General features: G+C 40.7%; 1 protein-coding gene and 2 long non-coding RNA genes across 3 annotated transcripts; all 3 read left to right on the top strand.

Moving 5' to 3' along the window:
• Positions 1-3,996: 3,996 nt before the first annotated feature.
• Positions 3,997-7,174, top strand: LOC306841472. The gene is made up of 3 exons (XR_013781525.1): positions 3,997-4,429; positions 5,238-5,258; positions 5,404-7,174. It is a non-coding gene; the product is annotated as an uncharacterized lncRNA (long non-coding RNA).
• Positions 7,175-7,281: 107 nt separating this feature from the next.
• On the top strand, positions 7,282-8,469 carry LOC306841471. The gene is made up of 3 exons (XR_013781524.1): positions 7,282-7,439; positions 7,580-7,716; positions 8,332-8,469. It is a non-coding gene; the product is annotated as an uncharacterized lncRNA (long non-coding RNA).
• Positions 8,470-12,875: 4,406 nt separating this feature from the next.
• On the top strand, positions 12,876-17,358 carry LOC306841470 (chymotrypsin-like protease CTRL-1). The gene is made up of 6 exons (XM_079371399.1): positions 12,876-13,118; positions 14,139-14,159; positions 14,305-14,437; positions 15,467-15,693; positions 15,834-15,970; positions 16,437-17,358. The coding sequence occupies exons 1-6, from the start codon at positions 13,061-13,063 to the stop codon at positions 16,824-16,826; spliced, it is 966 nt and encodes a 321-aa protein (XP_079227525.1). The 5' UTR covers positions 12,876-13,060; the 3' UTR covers positions 16,827-17,358.
• Positions 17,359-17,908: the final 550 nt, after the last annotated feature.

The following is a 17,908-nucleotide window of genomic DNA, read 5'->3' as shown; positions in this document are numbered from 1 at the left end:
AAAAAATGGCTCTCCAGATCTTCCTGAGCGGGGTAACTGTGACGATCCTTCTCACACTAAATGGTAAGAAAGACAGTTTAATACGTCTTGACTATTTAACCTTTTAGTTGTTCAGATTTCTGTTTATAACTTTGTCTTTGTCTGCCTCACCCTGATGAGTGCTGGTTAACTGTTTTTTTTCTTCTTCTGTATTCTCAATCTCAGGGTGCCACGCAGTCAAGCCAGGTAATCCAAAGTGAAAATTTCTCCCCATTTTGCTCCCCTACTTTCAGATTTATTGTGCACACAACAGCAGTCATAAATGGTTCTGACTCCTTTATTCAACCCTTAAATAAAGTTAGTTAGTTTAATAAATGTTGTAAATCACCAAATCTCTTCTTACAGCATGCGGCATGAGGCCGAAAGGTCATCCAGAACATCTGCCTTGGCAGGTCGTTATCACCATCAACGGGGGCATCAAATGTTTAGGGTCCCTCATCACCAGCCAATATGTGCTGACAGACGGTCACTGTGGATTCGGGTGAGGGACTGTTGAAGTTTTGTTTCTTAAACTTGTAGTTTTCCTGTTTGCAGCACGATATGTTGGGGAGCTTTGGATGTATCTCGATTCGATTTTGATTTTGATTCCGCGATTGGATTGAGAATCTATTTTCAATTCAAAACTATTCTGGGTTCATATTTAAAATGAAAAAGATTTTTTTCAATAAGTTGATACTTCAGGGTCTACTCCTGTCACCTGGAAGACTGGCTGAATGTCTTGTTGCTAGCCTTAGCACTTAGCAGGGAGTGACTGATTAGCGCCCCCCCCCCAAAAAAAAATTTTTTTTTAAAAATAAAAAGATTTTTGGAAGTGATAAATCTACTTAAAATCTCACAAGATAAGAACGTCAATTTTTACATCAATCCAAATTGTCCCCACCTCTATGCATCCCCTGCACTCCTTCTTTTCAAATGTCAACAATATCGCTTTGCATGCTGACTTGCTAAACATGAACTTCCTTCCTTCTTCTCCTCAAAGACCTGAGTATGACACAATGGTTTCGCTGGGACGCATGGACATGTCGGATCCTGCAAACAACTGTGAAGAATCGAGGGCTGTGGTACGCGTCCTCTGCCATCAGCATACGCCCTACTCACTGTTGACCACTGTTTTTTTATGTTTGTGGGTTGTTGTTGTTTTTGTGGCAAGCCCATTTTAACTTCTGAATTATGTGCGATCAGGTGCACAGCCTAAAGCCCTGGTGAAAGTCCCAGTCGTCGGCTACAATGAGTGTAAATGCTCCAAGCCCAGACTCCAAGAGCACATGATCTGTGCTGGATCTGTTGAAGAGCATCGGCCAAAGCTGGATGGATGCCTGGTAACTGCAACTTTTTGTGCATTTGTGATGAGAAGCCTTGAACACCCCACACTGGACCGCTCAGTGGAAAAGGGACTTATGTTGCAGATGAATAGTGCACCGATCTGCGAGAGGTTGCATTTCATACAGTGCAATATTTATTTTATATTCCTGCAGTAGTTTACTTTATACAGTGCAATACTTACATTTTCATATTTCTGCAAAAGTTTACATTTCAAACTGTGAAAATCTATATTTTATATTTCTGCAATATCTATCAGAATTTAGCATGCTAGTACCTGTAAGGAACTCCGTACATAGCTCATCTTACCTTTAGTAGAGTTTCTTTTTTTATATTTTTCTTCTGTTTTTATTTTCAGCTTGAGCACTTCAAGGTGAAGCCAAATATTTTCGTTGTAGAATTGTATAATGTCAATAAAGGCATTTTATTCTATTATATTCTATTCATCTGTGATGGTTTCTCCTCTTTACTGCTTTCCTATGCTATCTCAATAACCGTCCTGAATGTCTGTCCACAGGATAATTTAGGCGGAGCACTGGTGGTCGATGACAGAGGCTACTGGACCATGATCGGAGTCGCGTCTTTGGATCAAAATTGTCCTCCGCTTGAGAGTCTTAAAAGTTACAGCAGTGTTTCTCGGGGTGCGGCGTTCCTCACAAACGCCACCGCTAGCAACCCACCAGGCTTCGCTCCCATCCGACACGCAGGAATGGACCCCGACCGCCACTTTATCTGTCAAGCACCCGTTCACCCAGAGACATCCATGCCACCAAAGATCAGTCCCCCAGTACGCACACGTTGTCCACTATCACATGATGTCAAGCCTAAAAGTGTGTTTGACAGTGGTGTAAGTGTGATGCACTTTTCCCCCTTCCTCTTACTCTGTGTTCTCATTCTTTCGCTCTATGGCACTAAATGGTGATGGATAAAATGAAAAGGTGGAACAATCACCTACTTAGTCCAAAATGTCTTAATTACTGGTGTTACAAAACTTCTTCTTGGTATGCAGGCAAAAAATAAACAAATTCACAAAACTGAATCAAAGTCATTATCAATAGATTAGTTGTTTTTTCTTTATCATCGAGCTTTAATTAAATATAGTAATTAAACCTCCTGGACTCCAGAACAATGGTGGCGTCTTAAGTGGAAAGTCACCAACATGTTTCACATGGGTGTGGTCTGAAAGGCGTCGTTTGGCAAATGTACTTAAACCAAAAGGCCGTCATGGCTGACAGGTTAGAGAGAAGTTAAATAAGAGCTGGAGATTGGTGTTGGGTCTTATCTTTCAGTTGGCTTGTCTTAATCATTTGTTTGATTATTTTCCAGCTAAATTTCGTAATCCCTCGTACATCTTGATTTAAATGTTGTATTCTTTGGTGCCAGGATGTTGTTTACAATATAAGTTTTATGATCATATCTCACCATGAAGATGTTTTTTTGCAGCTTTTAAGGGAGAAAGAGGTGTTCGAATATTAGGCTTTTTTTTTATACTTATATTCATGTGTGATTTTAATGTGCTCATTGCAGTGATGTATGGTTGGATAAATCAGATAAGAAGGTTTGATCACCCAGTACAAAGGAATGGTTTGATATCCATAGTATGAAACATTTTCCTTACGTTAACATAATACCAGTTATTTTCTCATGTTTTATTTTAAGTTTCTCTGTGTTAATTTCACCATCTGACTTATCAGCATATGAAGGTGTCTTTGTGAAGAAAACTGGTAAGAATGACTCCCCACATTCCAACATACGTTTAGTGTGAGCCTGGGCAGGTGATCTCTTTAATGATCATCTCCTTTTAAAGGAATTGTTTGCCAGACTAGATGTCAGGTTCTTGATGAGAGACAGGCCAGGTAGAATGTATCTTCCCCTACAGATTGGACAAAGGATGCGGGAGTATGATGCACCAATCAGAGAAAGGGAACCACACATCCAAAGGTGCATCATTTGGGAAGCTTCGCCAATTGGAGGAAGGACACCACACATCTGAAAATGCATAATTTGGTTAGATATTCTCTGTCTAGAGTATAAAAGGGTTCAGGGAAAGATAGTCGGGGTTCAGACTTCATGAACTGATCCAGCATCTGTCTGTCGTCAGGGACACGTAGTGTTGAACCCTGAGACTCTGTAACTTGTATTCTTGATTCATCTGGTTAATAAACTCTGTTAACCTGAACGAGACGCCTCCAGTCATTCCTCTCATCCCATCAAAAGAATGTGCAGAGATTTGAGGTGATTATTTAAAGGAGTCAGATTTCTATTAACATTTAGGAAAAGGATAAAATAGGGGCATGACACATCGTAGACACTTTGGCCTAATGACTTTAAGGTGACATGTTTCCAATGTTTACCCATTTTAAGACACGGAGAAACATATTTAAAGTGTTTCTGGACACCTAATAAATTTAAATCTCATATTTAAGTATTAGTTCTTTTTTTATCAACTTAATGGTGTGTGTGTTTGTGTGTGTGTGTGTGTGTGTCACACAACACCACAGTATGACACAAATTCTGCATCCTTCGCTCTGTAATGATTGCTGGCTGTAGTCACCTGACTTGGGCTACCTCTAAATGTATGTGTTGTAACTTATATCTCTGAGGTAGGTGACTATAACGCTGTGTTGTTTAGTCTTCATGGGAACATCTTTGTTTTCACTTGCTTGGATGGTTCCTGTTGGAAAAAGTTAGACTGACCTTTTACCATGAACAATGAAGGAAAATAATCCGATTTTACTAAATTTGCTGTTAGCGAGGCTGAACGTTGAAACTGAAAAAAAAAAAAATCATCTTTTACCCTGGAGTGTTTTGAACACGAAACACACAGGCATCAAGACGAACACGTTCCTCTTGATTTTTTTTTAATTGCCTGCGGTTATGAGCGTGATCTCGTGTCCTTACGGGGAAGATTAAATTGTTGGTAACCTGTGAGGTATGTGAGTGCAGGTGGAGCTCAGTGTTTGGTACAGGTATATAAACTGAGGAGAAAGAAAAGGAGGCACAGGTGGAAAAATGGCTCTCTACAAGCTCCTGTGCGGGGTAACTGTGATGATCCTCCTCACCGCAAATGGTAAGAGATGCAGTTTAAGGATTTCTTCATTATTTGTGTTGTTTACTTTTCTGATATCAGACTGAAGTCAACGTTTGGGCAATTGTTTTGAAATCTGCTTGAGAAAAAAGTAAAAGTTTAGCTCTTAAAAAGACACTGCAAGTGTTTTAACATGAATGGAACTTGTGAACCGATGGATCATTGGTGCTACCTCAACCTTTTTCTTTTTTTGCTTCACTTATTTCTCTCTCAAAGTCTGATTTTTGGTAGATTTTTTTTTTTGCACAAATATGATTCCATGCTTTAAAATGTAAAATGCTGTAAATCAAAACCAATGAAGGTTTGGAAAAAGGCGGGCGATGGTTGTTCACACCCACAATGCAACACTTTTCTTTGGGTCCATTTCAACCTCGGATTTTGATGGTTGACTTTACGATGTCTTCAGTTTCACAAAGGGAGAACTAGAGGTCCACTAATATAGTTTAAGGCTTTCTTCAGTCTTTATGTAATGCATGTTATTCATTGAGTCGGTATATACTGTATATGTGATGTAATGCATTCTATTTCATGTCTGTGTTTTATCTCAACAACTGTTGTGAAGAAGATCTTCATTTCATTCTTTTATTTGTTCCTTGTTTTATTGCTTTTTTTCTCATCAAGCTCTCACTCGACTTGATTTAGTTAAATATTAAATCAGGTTAAAACAAAAAAACAGTTTTTGGTTTGTTGATTCCTGTGTACTTGTGTCTCTGTTTGGTAATTTACCAAAACATGCAAGTCATCATCTGCCTCGCCCCTAACATATTTCTTTCTGTGTTCTTAATCTCAGGGTGTCACGCCATCATGCCAGGTAAACATCCAAAGTTCAACTTTCTTCACATCTTGATACACAGAACAGCAGAAGCAAATATTCTGTCTTCAGCCCATGTTCAATTCACCTAAACACAACAGTCACCATGTTGCTTATTCTCCATGCTTACATCTCTTCTCTCCAGCATGCGGCCAGGAGCGTGAAGGCCAAGACCTCGATGACCATTTGCCTTGGGAGGTTGTACTGGCTCCTGATTTTTGCTTTGGGATCCTCATCTCTCCCTTGTTTGTGCTGACAGACATCAGCTGCACAGCTGAGTAAGGAATGATTGAAGTTTTGTTTCATAAATGTTTTTTCGTTAACATAAATTGAAGTCATTTCTGCAGAGGAAAGTCACGGGTAGGTTTAGGAGTCTTTGGATGTATCTCACGATTCAATTAGTATTCTTTGGATCACGATTCGATTCTGAATAAATTTGCCATTCAAAAAACGATTTTTGACTCATGATTAGAAGTCCATGTTTGAATTAGTCCATACTTCAGGATCGACTCCAGTCATCTGTGAGACTAGCTGAATTTCTTGCTGCTGCATTTGGCATCCTACTGAGTGAAAGAGCTCGCTGATTGGCTGGTGTTTTAGAGGGTTATGAAACTATTTAAAATCTTCGAAGACATGAATCTCAACTTATCACATTTTGTCCAACATCTACTCATGGGTTTAAAATTGCTGCTTTGATAGCTGAAGTTATTGAAGACTTTGCTTTTAGCTCTGTAAAATAGTGATAAGCATTTTACAAAACTTTATGATTGGATTAAAGCAAAGATTGATCTGTATTTTTGACTCTTTTTTTTGGACGGTGTAGCTTATGAGAGGGGGGAAAGAGAGTGGGTGATGTCATGCACCGATGGGGTCAGGATTGGGAGTCAAACCTGCGACCAGTGCCACAAGGACTGCAGTCACTGCACTGCGTCTCGGGATGGGTACCTTTCACATTTGAACCGGTGCGGTGCCGATACTCGGTACCTGCGAATTGATACCGGTATATATTGGTATCTGTTTTCAGTACTTTTTTGCGTTTGAATATTTATTTCTCAATAACATCGAGGAACTCTAATATAAAACTTAAGAGAACTTGAGAAAAATGTGTGTGTCCACTGTTGTAAAAGGTAACATCCCTTTAACCTCACATGCAGTCACAGCCCTGTGACAGTCCTCGGCTCTGTGGCGAGGCAAAGCAGTAGATCAACATAATAGTGTAACATGGAACAGAGCAGATTATAACAACACTTGCTAATCAAATTGCAAAGTCACTTTAGCTCATTATTTAGCCTACCTGGAGCCAACGAACTTGATGACGGTGCCTCGCTAATCGAGTCGTGATGATGCTGGCTGCTGTGGGAGTCGTCGTTGCCGAGTTTTAACGCTCTCGAACACGGTGCACTCGTCCGACTTTTGGAATATTTTGTGTTTGACCAAGTGCTTCCTCAGGCTTGTGGTATTGCTATGGCTGCCCTTGCACTTGGCATCACAAATATTTTAGCAATGCATAATCTACATCAGTCTTTGAGAAATGGAGCCATACCCGCGAGCGCTTTCGGTCCGCCATGCTGCTCACTGTTATCATCAAGCAACCACTGACGTAATCACGCTCTTCCACAGCGGTCGCCGCCACTTCCGCTCTAACTGACGCCCGTGAAGGTGCGTTCAGGTACCAAAATGTGGTACCGATTAACTTCCTGTGAATCAATACTCAGTACTTCGGGGGGAATTCAGTCTGTACCAATAAAAGTACCGATATCGGTACAATCCCTGACTGCGTCATATAAACATTTTTATAGATTGTCTCATGGAAATAATGATTATTTTTTAAATGACCAAAAAACATTAACAGAACAAACATTTGTAACAAAAATTGTTGATTGTGGCCGTTGATATCAATAAAGCATAACCAGTCTAACTTGTTATATTGACTTTGGTATTTTGGATGCTAAACAATTAAACGTGAATTTTGTTTTCTTTTTTCTAGTGTTCAAGTAGCTGTGCTGCGAAACGCTGAACAGGTTTCCAACGTCAAACGTGTAACATGCAACCCTCCACCCATGAGAGACTTATGTCTTCTGGAGCTTGACAGCCCTGTGATTTTTACAGACACCACATATCCGATCTGCGTAGCCTCAGACAGCGTTTTTCACTCTGGGATGGACGGCTATGTCCCTACTGGTATGACAAACAAAGAGAAGTCATCTATCTTCACTCATGTTCTGTTAACATTTCATGAATTATTACTTAAAGTACAACATTCTTTTTTCGTTTTTGTGTTTTGTACCTCAACATGAAATTTGAATTTCAATCGTCTCTAGGTGACTCTGATGTAGCCAGAGAGTCAGTACCCATTGTTGGAGACAATGAGTGTGACAGCTTCCTTCCTGAACGTCCAATGAGAACGATCTGTGCTGGACGAAATGAACAACATAATAAATCGATGGGCGACTGTGAGGTAAAAACTTTTTAACATTGTTTGTATTTGTAATGTTGTGCCTTGTTACCCTTAATCTGGATTTGTCCAGTTAACAAAAGCCTACCTGACTATAGATTACACATCTCTGTTTTCAAAATCTTACCATTTTCCTTTTCAATCCCATTATGTCGCACCAAGTCTACCTGACTCTTAGTTAACACAGCTGTGTTAGCAAAGCCTTCCTGACTCCAGTTTTTTCCAGCTTTTAAAATATTAGCTTCCCTCTCGTAAGTTTTATGCAATAAAGTTAGCATACATTTCCATTACTTTAGGGTAATATAGGTACTTTAGCATTAGCTTGGCTCCCCACAGCTTTATTCAGTAATGTTAGCATATAAATATACGCAATAACTTATTTATATTGGAAGCATCTTTCATTGACCTGGTGAATCCAGTAATGTGCCAATCATTACCCTTATTCTGATCCAATCATGTGTGACAGTTAAACATCTATGTACTAAGATGTCATACTTTTGAAGTTTCCAAAAAGCTGTATAGAGTTATTGCTTCAGCGAGATGTGATACTTTGATAAGTTCTCCTGTATACATGCACACTATGCTATCTCAAATACTTTCATATATTTTGTTCACTAGAGAGTTTTGGGAGGGGCACTGATGGTCAAGTATGAAGATCACTGGACCATGATTGGAGTTGTGAATCCTGATCCTAACTGCACTGACATCAGAAGTCTCAGAAGTTACACCGCCGTGGCCAGTTATGCCGACTGGATTGCCGAGGTCACTGACATGAGTCAACCAGGCTTTGTGACCTTTAAGCGTCCTGGACCTGACGACTTTAACTCTTCAACATCCTCTCCCTCAGAACCTCCCCATCCACCAACAAGCAGTCACCCCAATACCTCACGACCTCCCCATCCACCAACAAGCAGTCACCCCAATACCTCACGACCTCCCCATCCACCAACAAGCAGTCACCCCAATACCTCACGACCTCCCCATCCACCAACAAGCAGTCACCCCAATACCTCACGACCTCCCCATCCACCAACAAGCAGTCACTCCAATACCTCACGACCTCCCCATCCACCAATATGCATTCACCCCAAACCCCGCAGACGCCCTACCCCAGATCCCTCCCTGTGTTTATATCCAGGGTCAGATGATTGCAGGAATGATTTTGAAAGTGTGTTTGGAAATGGTGTTGCAATCCACTCCTCTTCATTCATCTTGCTCTGTGTTCTTGTTCTGTCATTCTTCGGTATGAACTGGTGATGGATCAAATGAAGGTTTGAAAGCACTGAGCTTCTTAGCCCTAATGTTTTGTCCACTAGGTTTCCTTGAGGGCTTTCTTTTTGATGTTGAGAATATGGGAATTAATATGGATTGGGATTTTTGGAATAATCAATTTTTAGCTCAAATTAGAGAGGAACTTAACATTAACAAGGCATGCCGTCCCTCTCAGGTTTAGAGACACTGGAGATGCAGTGTAGGTAGTGAGATTTCTCATAAAAATTATAATCTGTTTTATTTTCAGACAAGATCTTAAGTTTGGGTTTTAAATACAATCATTCCTCATATGCCTCTGTGGAATTTTAGTTTTGTTGAAGGGATGTTGATGACAAAATATGTTTTATGCTGATAACAAGGATTTTTATTTTGTCTTTTGGGGATAGCTAGCAATAAAAAAACAGTCAGTTCTTTAGATGTTGAAGCTAACGTGTAAACTGCAATGTCCTATTTACACATACATGGAACATTTATTTTAAGTGTCTTCTAATAAATTCAGAACTCAATCTTTAATGTGTTTGTTTGTTTGTTTTACTGACATATTAGGGGGAAACGCTGATGATACACAACTGATGAAAAGCCTTTTTAAGACTTTGTATATTGGGGGGATTATATTCAGAGCTGATTGTGGGATTGACTCACCATGAAATCTGACTGGCCAACCCTGGTTCCAAACTATGATTGTCTGTTTACCTTTTCAGAGGTGGGACATCAGTGAAAATCAACGATTGTGTCAACAGGCATGTCAGCAGTTTCCCAAAATGATCAGTGTAGTGTATTTTCTTTTTCTAGTTCTTAAAGTTGACAAGCACCTCCCGCCATATTTTATAAGAAAGGTTCTCATGAAAGTGATGAGCCCATAAATGTGGCATGTAAACTAAGTGTTTCACTTTCAACAAACTTCCTAGAGATGATTCTGTGCCCAAAAAAAAGCCAACTAATTTAATTTGGCACACAGTGTGCAAGATTCTTCCTGCATTCTGTTAAAAATGTATTTCCATCCATCCATCCATTTTCTACCGCTTATCCGGGGCCGGGTCGCGGGGGCAGCAGTCTAAGCAGAGACACCCAGACTTCCCTCACCCCAGACACCTCCTCCAGCTCTTCCAGTGGGACCCCGAGGCATTCCCAAGCCAGCCGAGAGACATAGTCTCTCCAGCGTGTCCTGGGTCTACCCCGAGGCCTCCTCCCGGAGGGACATGCCCGGAACACCTCCCTAGGGAGGCGTCCAGGGGGCATCCGGACCAGATGCCCGAACCACCCCAACTGACTCCTCTCGATGTGGAGGAGAAACGGCTCTACTCCGAGCTCCTCCCTGGTGACCGAGCTCCTCACCCAATCACTAAGGGTGCGCCCAGCAACCCTACGGAGCAAGCCCATTTCGGCCGCTTGTATCCGAGATCTCGTTCTTTCGGTCATGACCCAAAGCTCATGACCACAGGTGAGGGTAGGAACGAAGATCGACCGGTAAATCGAGAGCTTCGCCTTTCGGCTTAGCTCCTTTTTCACCACGACGGACCGATACAGTGACCGCATGACTGCAGATGCTCCATCTTCCCCCCACTCGTGAACAAGACCCCGAGATACTTAAACTCCTCCACCTGGGGCAAGGACTCCCCACCGACCCGAAGGGGGCAAGCCACCTTTTTCCGGTCGAGAACCATGGCCTCAGAAGTAGAGGTGCTGATCCTCATCCCAGCCGCCTCACACTCGGTAGCGAACCGCCCCAGTGCGCACTGAAGGTCCGGGTTCGATGGAGCCAACAAGACCACATCATCCGCAAAAAGCAGAGACGAGATCCTGTGGTCCCCGAACCGGACCCCCTCCGGCCCCTGGCTGTGCCTAGAAATTCTGTCCATAAAAGTAATGAACAGAACCGGTGACAAAGGGCAGCCCTGCTGGAGGCTAACGCGCACCGGGAACAGGCCCGACTTACTACCGGCAATGCAAACCATACTCCTGCTCCAGTCGTACAAGGACCGGACCGCCCTTAGCAAAGGGCCCCGAACCCCATACTCACGGAGCACCCTCCACAGGTTGCCGCGAGGGACACGGTCGAATGCCTTCTCCAAATCCACAAAGCACATGTGGACTGGTTGGGCAAACTCCCATGAACCCTCGAGCACCCGCTGGAGAGTGTAGAGCTGGTCCAGTGTTCAACGGCCAGGACGAAAACCGCATTGTTCCTTTTGAATCCGAGGTTCGACTAACAGCCGGAACCTCCTCTCCAGAACCCTGGAATAGACTTTCCCAGGGAGGCTGAGGAGTGTGATTCCCCGGTAGTTGGAACACACCCTCTGGTCCCCCTTCTTGAAAAGAGGGACCACCATCCCGGTCTGCCATTCCAGAGGCACTGTCCCCGACCTCCACGCGATGTTACAGAGGCGTGTCAACCATGACAGCCCCTGCACATCCAGAGACTTAAGATACTCAGTAAATGTATTTCAATTATACATTTTTACAAACATTTTCTTTTTGAGCCCTAAAGAATTAGGCTATGCAGAACTCTGCCGGGGCACTTATCAAGCACTGCTGATGTGACTTGACCAGGTCTTGCTAGTCTTGGGTCTATCTTGAGAAAGAGATCTCTGATCTCAATGGGACTGGCCAAGTCTTTTTGGGTATAATCATGTGGCGGTGGTACACACTATGTGCATATAAGGAGTCCTTCTGCAAAGCTCTTTGTCTTACACCTGTGAGACAGCACATGCACCAAAATGAGCTCGATTCTCTGTTCACAGAGTTTGTATTCATGGGAAATTAGAATCCCCAAGCTGTGATACAATGTCAATACAAAACTGAATCAAAGTCATTATCAATATGCTAAATGTGCAAACGTAGATTAGTTTTTTTTCTTTATCATCGAGCTTTAATTAAATATAGTAATTTAACCTCCTGGACTCCAGAACAATGGTGGCGTCTTAAGTGGAAAGTTACAAACATGTTTCACATGGGTGTGGTCTGAAAGGCGTCGTTTGGCAAATGTACTTAAACCAAAACGCTGTCATGGCTGACAGGTTAGAGAGAAGTTAAATAAGAGCTGGAGATTGGTGTTGGGTCTTATCTTTCAACTGTTTGTCAATGTCTTAAAGTTATTTGATTTATATTTGACACAACTTGGCTTGTCTTAATCATTTGCTTGATTATTTTCCAGCTAAATTTCGTAATCCCTCGTACATCTTGATTTAAATGTTGTATTCTTTGGTGCCAGGATGTTGTTTACAATATAAGTTTTATGATCATATCTCACCATGAAGATGTTTTTTTGCAGCTTTCAAGGGAGAAAGAGGCATGACACATTGGAGACACTTTGGCCTTATGACTTTAAGGTGACATGTTGATGTTTACCCATTTTAAGACACGTGTATTTGAAGTGTTTCTGGACACCTAATAAATTTAAATCTCATATTCAAGTATTTGTTCTGTTTTTATCAACTGATTGGTCGTGTGGGGTCAGGACACAAACTCTGCATCCTTCGCTCTGTAACGACTGCTGGCTGTTGTAACCTGATTTGTGCAACCTCTAAATGTACAGTATGTGTTCATCTTCTTTTTCACTTGCTTGGAGGGTTCCTGTTGACAAAAGTTAGACTGACACTCCAACTGTTTTTTTCATGAAAAATAAAGAAGAATAAAATAATTTACTGAAGTTGCAAAAGTAGCTTTTAGCAAGGCTGAAACTCAAAACTGAAAACAACATAATGATATTTCTGTTGTCCCCTGGAGGGGAAAATAAACAGGGGGAAAGATTCGACACTGCATGCACCATGTTCAATGTCCTTGAAGAACTTATTGATGGAAATTTAAACTCTCACACATTTCTTTGGTGTTGCATTCCTGATGTGTCCTGAGTGGAACATAACAAGCTGGGAGCTTGAACACGAAACACAAAGGCATCAAGACAAACACGTTCCTCTTGATTTTTTTAAACAGCCTATTGTTATAAGCATGACCTCCTGTCCAGAGGTTGGTGAATGAGAGATTAAACATGTGAGGTATGTGAGTGCAGGTGGAGCTCAGTATTTGGTACAGGTATATAAACTGAGGAGAAAGTAAAGGAGGCACAGGTGGAAAAATGGCTCTCTACAAGCTCCTGTGCGGAGTAACTGTGATGATCCTCCTCACCGCAAATGGTAAGAGATGCAGTTTAAGGATTTCTTCATTATTTGTGTTGTTTACTTTTCTTATTACAGACTTAAATCAACGTTAGTGCAATTGAAATCTGCTTGAGAAAAAAGTAAAAGTTTAGCTCTTAAAAAGACACTTTGTTTTACTTTTTCCCCATAACCTGCAACTGATTTGATTCGTATGTAATTTACCAACAGTTGTGATGAACTTCTGCATCACAAACCTTTTTTTTACTGGTTGCTTCAAGAGGGGGCAAAGTGGAAAATCATACGAAAAAAGCTTCTCTTAGTACTATTTTACATGGGGTCACTGTTGAAGGATCACTGTAGCATCCAACCTGGAAGTGTTTTAACATGAATGGAACTCGTGAACCGATGGATCATTGGTGCTACCTCAACCTTTTCTTTCTCAAAGTCCTATTTTTGTTTGATTTTTTTTTTTTTTGCACAAATATGATTCCACGCTTTAAGATGTAAAATGCTATAAATCAAAACCAATGAAGGTTTGGAAAAAGGCAGGCGATGGTTGTTCACACCCACAATGCAACACTTGAAAGTCTTTTTTTTTCTTTGGGTCCATTTCAACCTCTGATTTTGATGGTTGACTTTACGATGTCTTCAGTTTCACAAAGGGAGAACTAGAGGTCCGCTAATATAGTTTAAGGCTTTCTTCAGTCTTTATGTAATGCATGTTATTCATTGAGTCGGTATATACTGTATATGTGATGTAATGCATTCTATTTCATGTCTGTGTTTTATCTCAACAACTGTTGTGAAGAAGATCTTAATTTCATTCTTTTATTTGTTCCTTGTTTTATTGCTTATTTTCTCATCAAGCTCTCACTCTACTTGATTTAGTTAAATATTAAATCAGGTTAAAACAAAATACATATATATATATATATATATATATATTTGGTTTGTTGATTCCTGTGTACTTGTGTTTCTGTTTGGTAATTTACCAAAACATGCAAGTCATCATCTGCCTCGCCCCTAACATATTTCTTTCTGTGTTCTTAATCTCAGGGTGTCACGCCATCATGCCAGGTAAACATCCAAAGTTCAACTTTCTTCACATCTTGATACACAGAACAGCAGAAGCAAATATTCTGTCTTCAGCCCATGTTAAATTCACCTAAACACAACAGTCACCATGTTGCTTATTCTCCATGCTTGCATCTCTTCTCTCCAGCATGCGGCCAGGAGCGTGAAGGCCAAGACCTTGATGACCATTTGCCTTGGCAGGTTAAAATTGCCATTCCACCTGCTACGTGCTTAGGGAGCCTCATCTCTCCCATGTTCGTGCTGACAGACGGCCTATGTCGGTGAGGAAGTTGAAGCTTTGCTTCTTCAAACATTGTGTTATCTGGACAGGATATGTGAAGGAAATAGGAAGAATTACACGACAAGTTCATTTATGTTTTACATGATTGTGTTTGATGGTGGACAACTGGCACACCAAGTAAATCTGTGTGGTGTAAATGGAGGTACCAAACAATCAATTCATCAAATATTTTTTTGTTAACATAAATTCAAAGCGTTTCTGCAGAGGATCGTCACGGGTAGACCTCGAAATCTTTGGGTGTATCTGACAATTCAATTTCCATTCTCGGAGTCGCGATTCGATTCAGAATCCTTTTTTTTCTTCTTTTTTTTTTAAAGATTTATTTCGGGCATTTTATAGCCTTCATTGTGGAGGAGGATGGTGGGTGGGGAGAGACATGCGGGGGGGACCGCCACGGGTCTACTCCAGTCATGTGTGAGACTAGCTGAATTTCTTGCTGCAGAATTTGGCATCCTACTGAGTGAAAGAGCTCGCTGAGAAGCTTTTTTTAAAACAATTTATTAAACTATTTCAAATCTTAGAAGACAAGAATCTTAACCTTTACATAAATCACATATTTTTCCCACCTCTATGCGCGGGTTTAAAATTGCTGCCTTGAAAACTGAAGTTATTGAAGACTTTTTTCAATAACTTCAGTTTTCAAAGCAGCAATTTTAAACCCGCACGTAGAGATAGTAAAATAATGATAAGTATTTTAGACGAGCAGTGAAAGGGAAAGAGAGCAGGTGATGTCATATACCGAAGGGGTCTGGATTGGGAGTCAAACCTTCAACCAGTGCGACAGGGACTGTAGTCACTGCACTGTGTCATTTACACATTTTTATAGATTGTCTCATGGAAATAATGATGAGAATTGAAATGCCTAAAAAACAAACATTTTTTAACAAAAATGGCCGATTGCAGCCGTTGATGTCAACAAAGCGTAACCAATCTAACTTGCTATATTGACTTTGCTATTTTGGATGCAAAACAATGAAACATGAGCTTTTTATCTTTTTTTTTCTTTAAGACCTGAAGTTGGAGGATATGTTTATCTGGGAAGTCAAGACAAGAACACAAGCAACTTTGAAGATGTGAAAATGGTTGTAAATGTAACATGCAACCCTCCACACATGAAAGGCTTATGTCTTCTGAAGCTTGGCAGCCCTGTGAATTTTACAGACACCATATATCCGATCTGCGTAGCCTCATCAGACAGCGTTTTTTACTCTGGGATGGACAGCCAAGTCGCTACTGGTATGACAAACAAAGAGAAGTTATCTATCTTCACTCATGTTCTGTTAACATTTCATGAATTATTACTTAAAGTACAACTTTTTTTTTTCGTTTTTGTGTTTTGTACCCCAATATGAAATTTGAATTTCAATTGTCTCTAGGTGACTCTGATGTAACCAGAGAGTCAGTACCCATTGTTGGAGAGAATCAGTGTAACTGCTCCCTTCATCAACGTCCAAAGAGATCGGTCTGTGCTGGACGGAATGAACAACATAATATATCGATGAGCGACTGTCAGGTAATAACATTTTAAATGGTTTTGTATTTGTAATGTTGTGCCATGTTACCTTTATTCTGGATTTGTCAAGTTCCTTCAGTGTCATCCTAACGTGTTCTCGTTTTATCCAGCTATGTTAACAAAAGCCTACCTGACTCTAGATTACACATCTTTGTTTTCACTCTTTTACCATGTTCTTTTTTAATCCCATTATGTCGCACCAAGTCTACCTAATCTTAAATTAGCATACGTTTCTATTACTTTAGGTATTTTAGCATTAGCTTGGATACCCATAGCTTAATCCAGTAATGTTAGCATAAATTCACCTTAGTTTTATCAAACTTTTTGTCCGAAGATGTCATACTTTTGAAGTTACCAAAAAGCTGTAAAGAGTTATTGCTTCAGCAGGATGTGATACTGTGATAAGTTCTCCTGTATACATGCGTGCTATGCTATCTCAAATACTTTCATTTCTTTTGTTCACTAGAGAAGTGTAGGAGGGGCACTGATGGCCAAGTATCAGGATTACTGGAGCGTGATTGGAGTTGTGAATTATGACCCAAACTGCCCCAGCATCAAAAGTCTCAGAAGCTACACCGCCGTGGCCAGTTATGCCGACTGGATTGAAAGGGTCACTAACATGAGCAGACCTGGGTTTGCGCCCTTTACGCCTTCTGGACCTGACCCTGATCAGTTCTTTGTCTGTTCAACAGCCACTCCCCCAGGACCTCCCCATCCCACACGTCCCTTCCCGTGTTTTCTTGATCCATGGTCAGATGATTGCAATGATGTGTTTGGAAGTGGTGTTGCAATCCACTCCTCTCCATTCATCTTGCTCTGTGTTCTTGTTCTGTCATTCTTCGGTATGAACTGGTGATGGATCAAATGATGGTTTCAAAGTACTGAGCTTCTTAGACCTAATGTTTTGTCCACTAGGTTTCCTTGAGGGCTTTCTTTTCATTTTGAAAATAGGGAAATAAATATAGATTGGGATTTTTTAAGTAATCACTCTTTAACATAAATTAGAGAGGAACTTAACATTAACAAGGCATGCCGTCCCTCTCAGGTTTAGAGGCACTGGAGATGCAGTGTAGGTAGTGAGATTTCTCATAAAAATTATAATCTGTTTTATTTTCAGACAAGATCTTAAGTTTGGGTTTTAAATACAATCATTCCTCATATGCGTCTGTGGAATTGTAGTTTTGTTGAAGGGATGTTGATGACAAAATATGTTTTATGCTGATAACAAGGATTTTTATTTTGTCTTTTGGGGATAGCTAGCAATAAAAAAACAGTCAGTTCTTTCGATGTTGAAGCTAACGTGTAAACTGCAATGTCCTATTTACACATACATGGAACATTTATTTTAAGTGTCTTCTAATAAATTCAGAACTCATGTTCAATATCTAGTGTGTTTGTTTTGGTTTTTGTATTTCAGATGTTGGACAAACATCTTCTTTTTGAGTCATAAAGAATTAGTCTATGAAGAAGCACATGTTGCTATTCTTTTGTGTTCCTTTAAAGATGGTGGGATTATTGCAAATATAAAGAGTAAATAAATAAATTCACAAATGGCATTTGTGTGCACGCAAACGTCATCATTCAGCACCCTAGTCGGGCCACTCCACTTGCTCGTCTACCTTGAGATAGAGATCTCTGATCGCCGTTTGTCTTACACCTGTGAGACAACGCGTAGACAGAGTTTGTTATCGTGGGAAATTAGAATCATTACGAAGTGACACAGTGGCAATAACCTGCCAAGAAAAACGGTCATCAAGATGTTGGCCTTCGAACTCTTTGCCGAACACTGGAGAGATCCATCTGGCTGATAAACGGAAAAAGTCATACAATGCAAGTTTGCTTTTGAAAGAGTTTCAGTGATATGTGATTATCACAACCTGAACACATACTGCAGTACAGTTTGTTCAGCACACTGTAACAACCAGCAGCTACTTGGCG

The sequence above is a fragment of the Symphodus melops genome (assembly GCF_947650265.1).
Source record: "Symphodus melops genome assembly, chromosome: 20".
Classification (NCBI taxonomy): domain Eukaryota; kingdom Metazoa; phylum Chordata; class Actinopteri; order Labriformes; family Labridae; genus Symphodus; species Symphodus melops.
This window is presented reverse-complemented; position numbering and strand designations above follow the sequence as displayed.

Coding starts and splice junctions, on each gene's coding strand:
- LOC306841470 (XM_079371399.1), top strand. CDS start 13,061: ATGGCTCTCTACAAGCTCCTGTGCGGAGTAACTGTGATGATCCTCCTC. Junction 13,119..14,138: donor GATCCTCCTCACCGCAAATG/GTAAGAGATGCA, acceptor TCTTAATCTCAG/GGTGTCACGCCATCATGCCA. Junction 14,438..15,466: donor CTGACAGACGGCCTATGTCG/GTGAGGAAGTTG, acceptor TTTTTCTTTAAG/ACCTGAAGTTGGAGGATATG.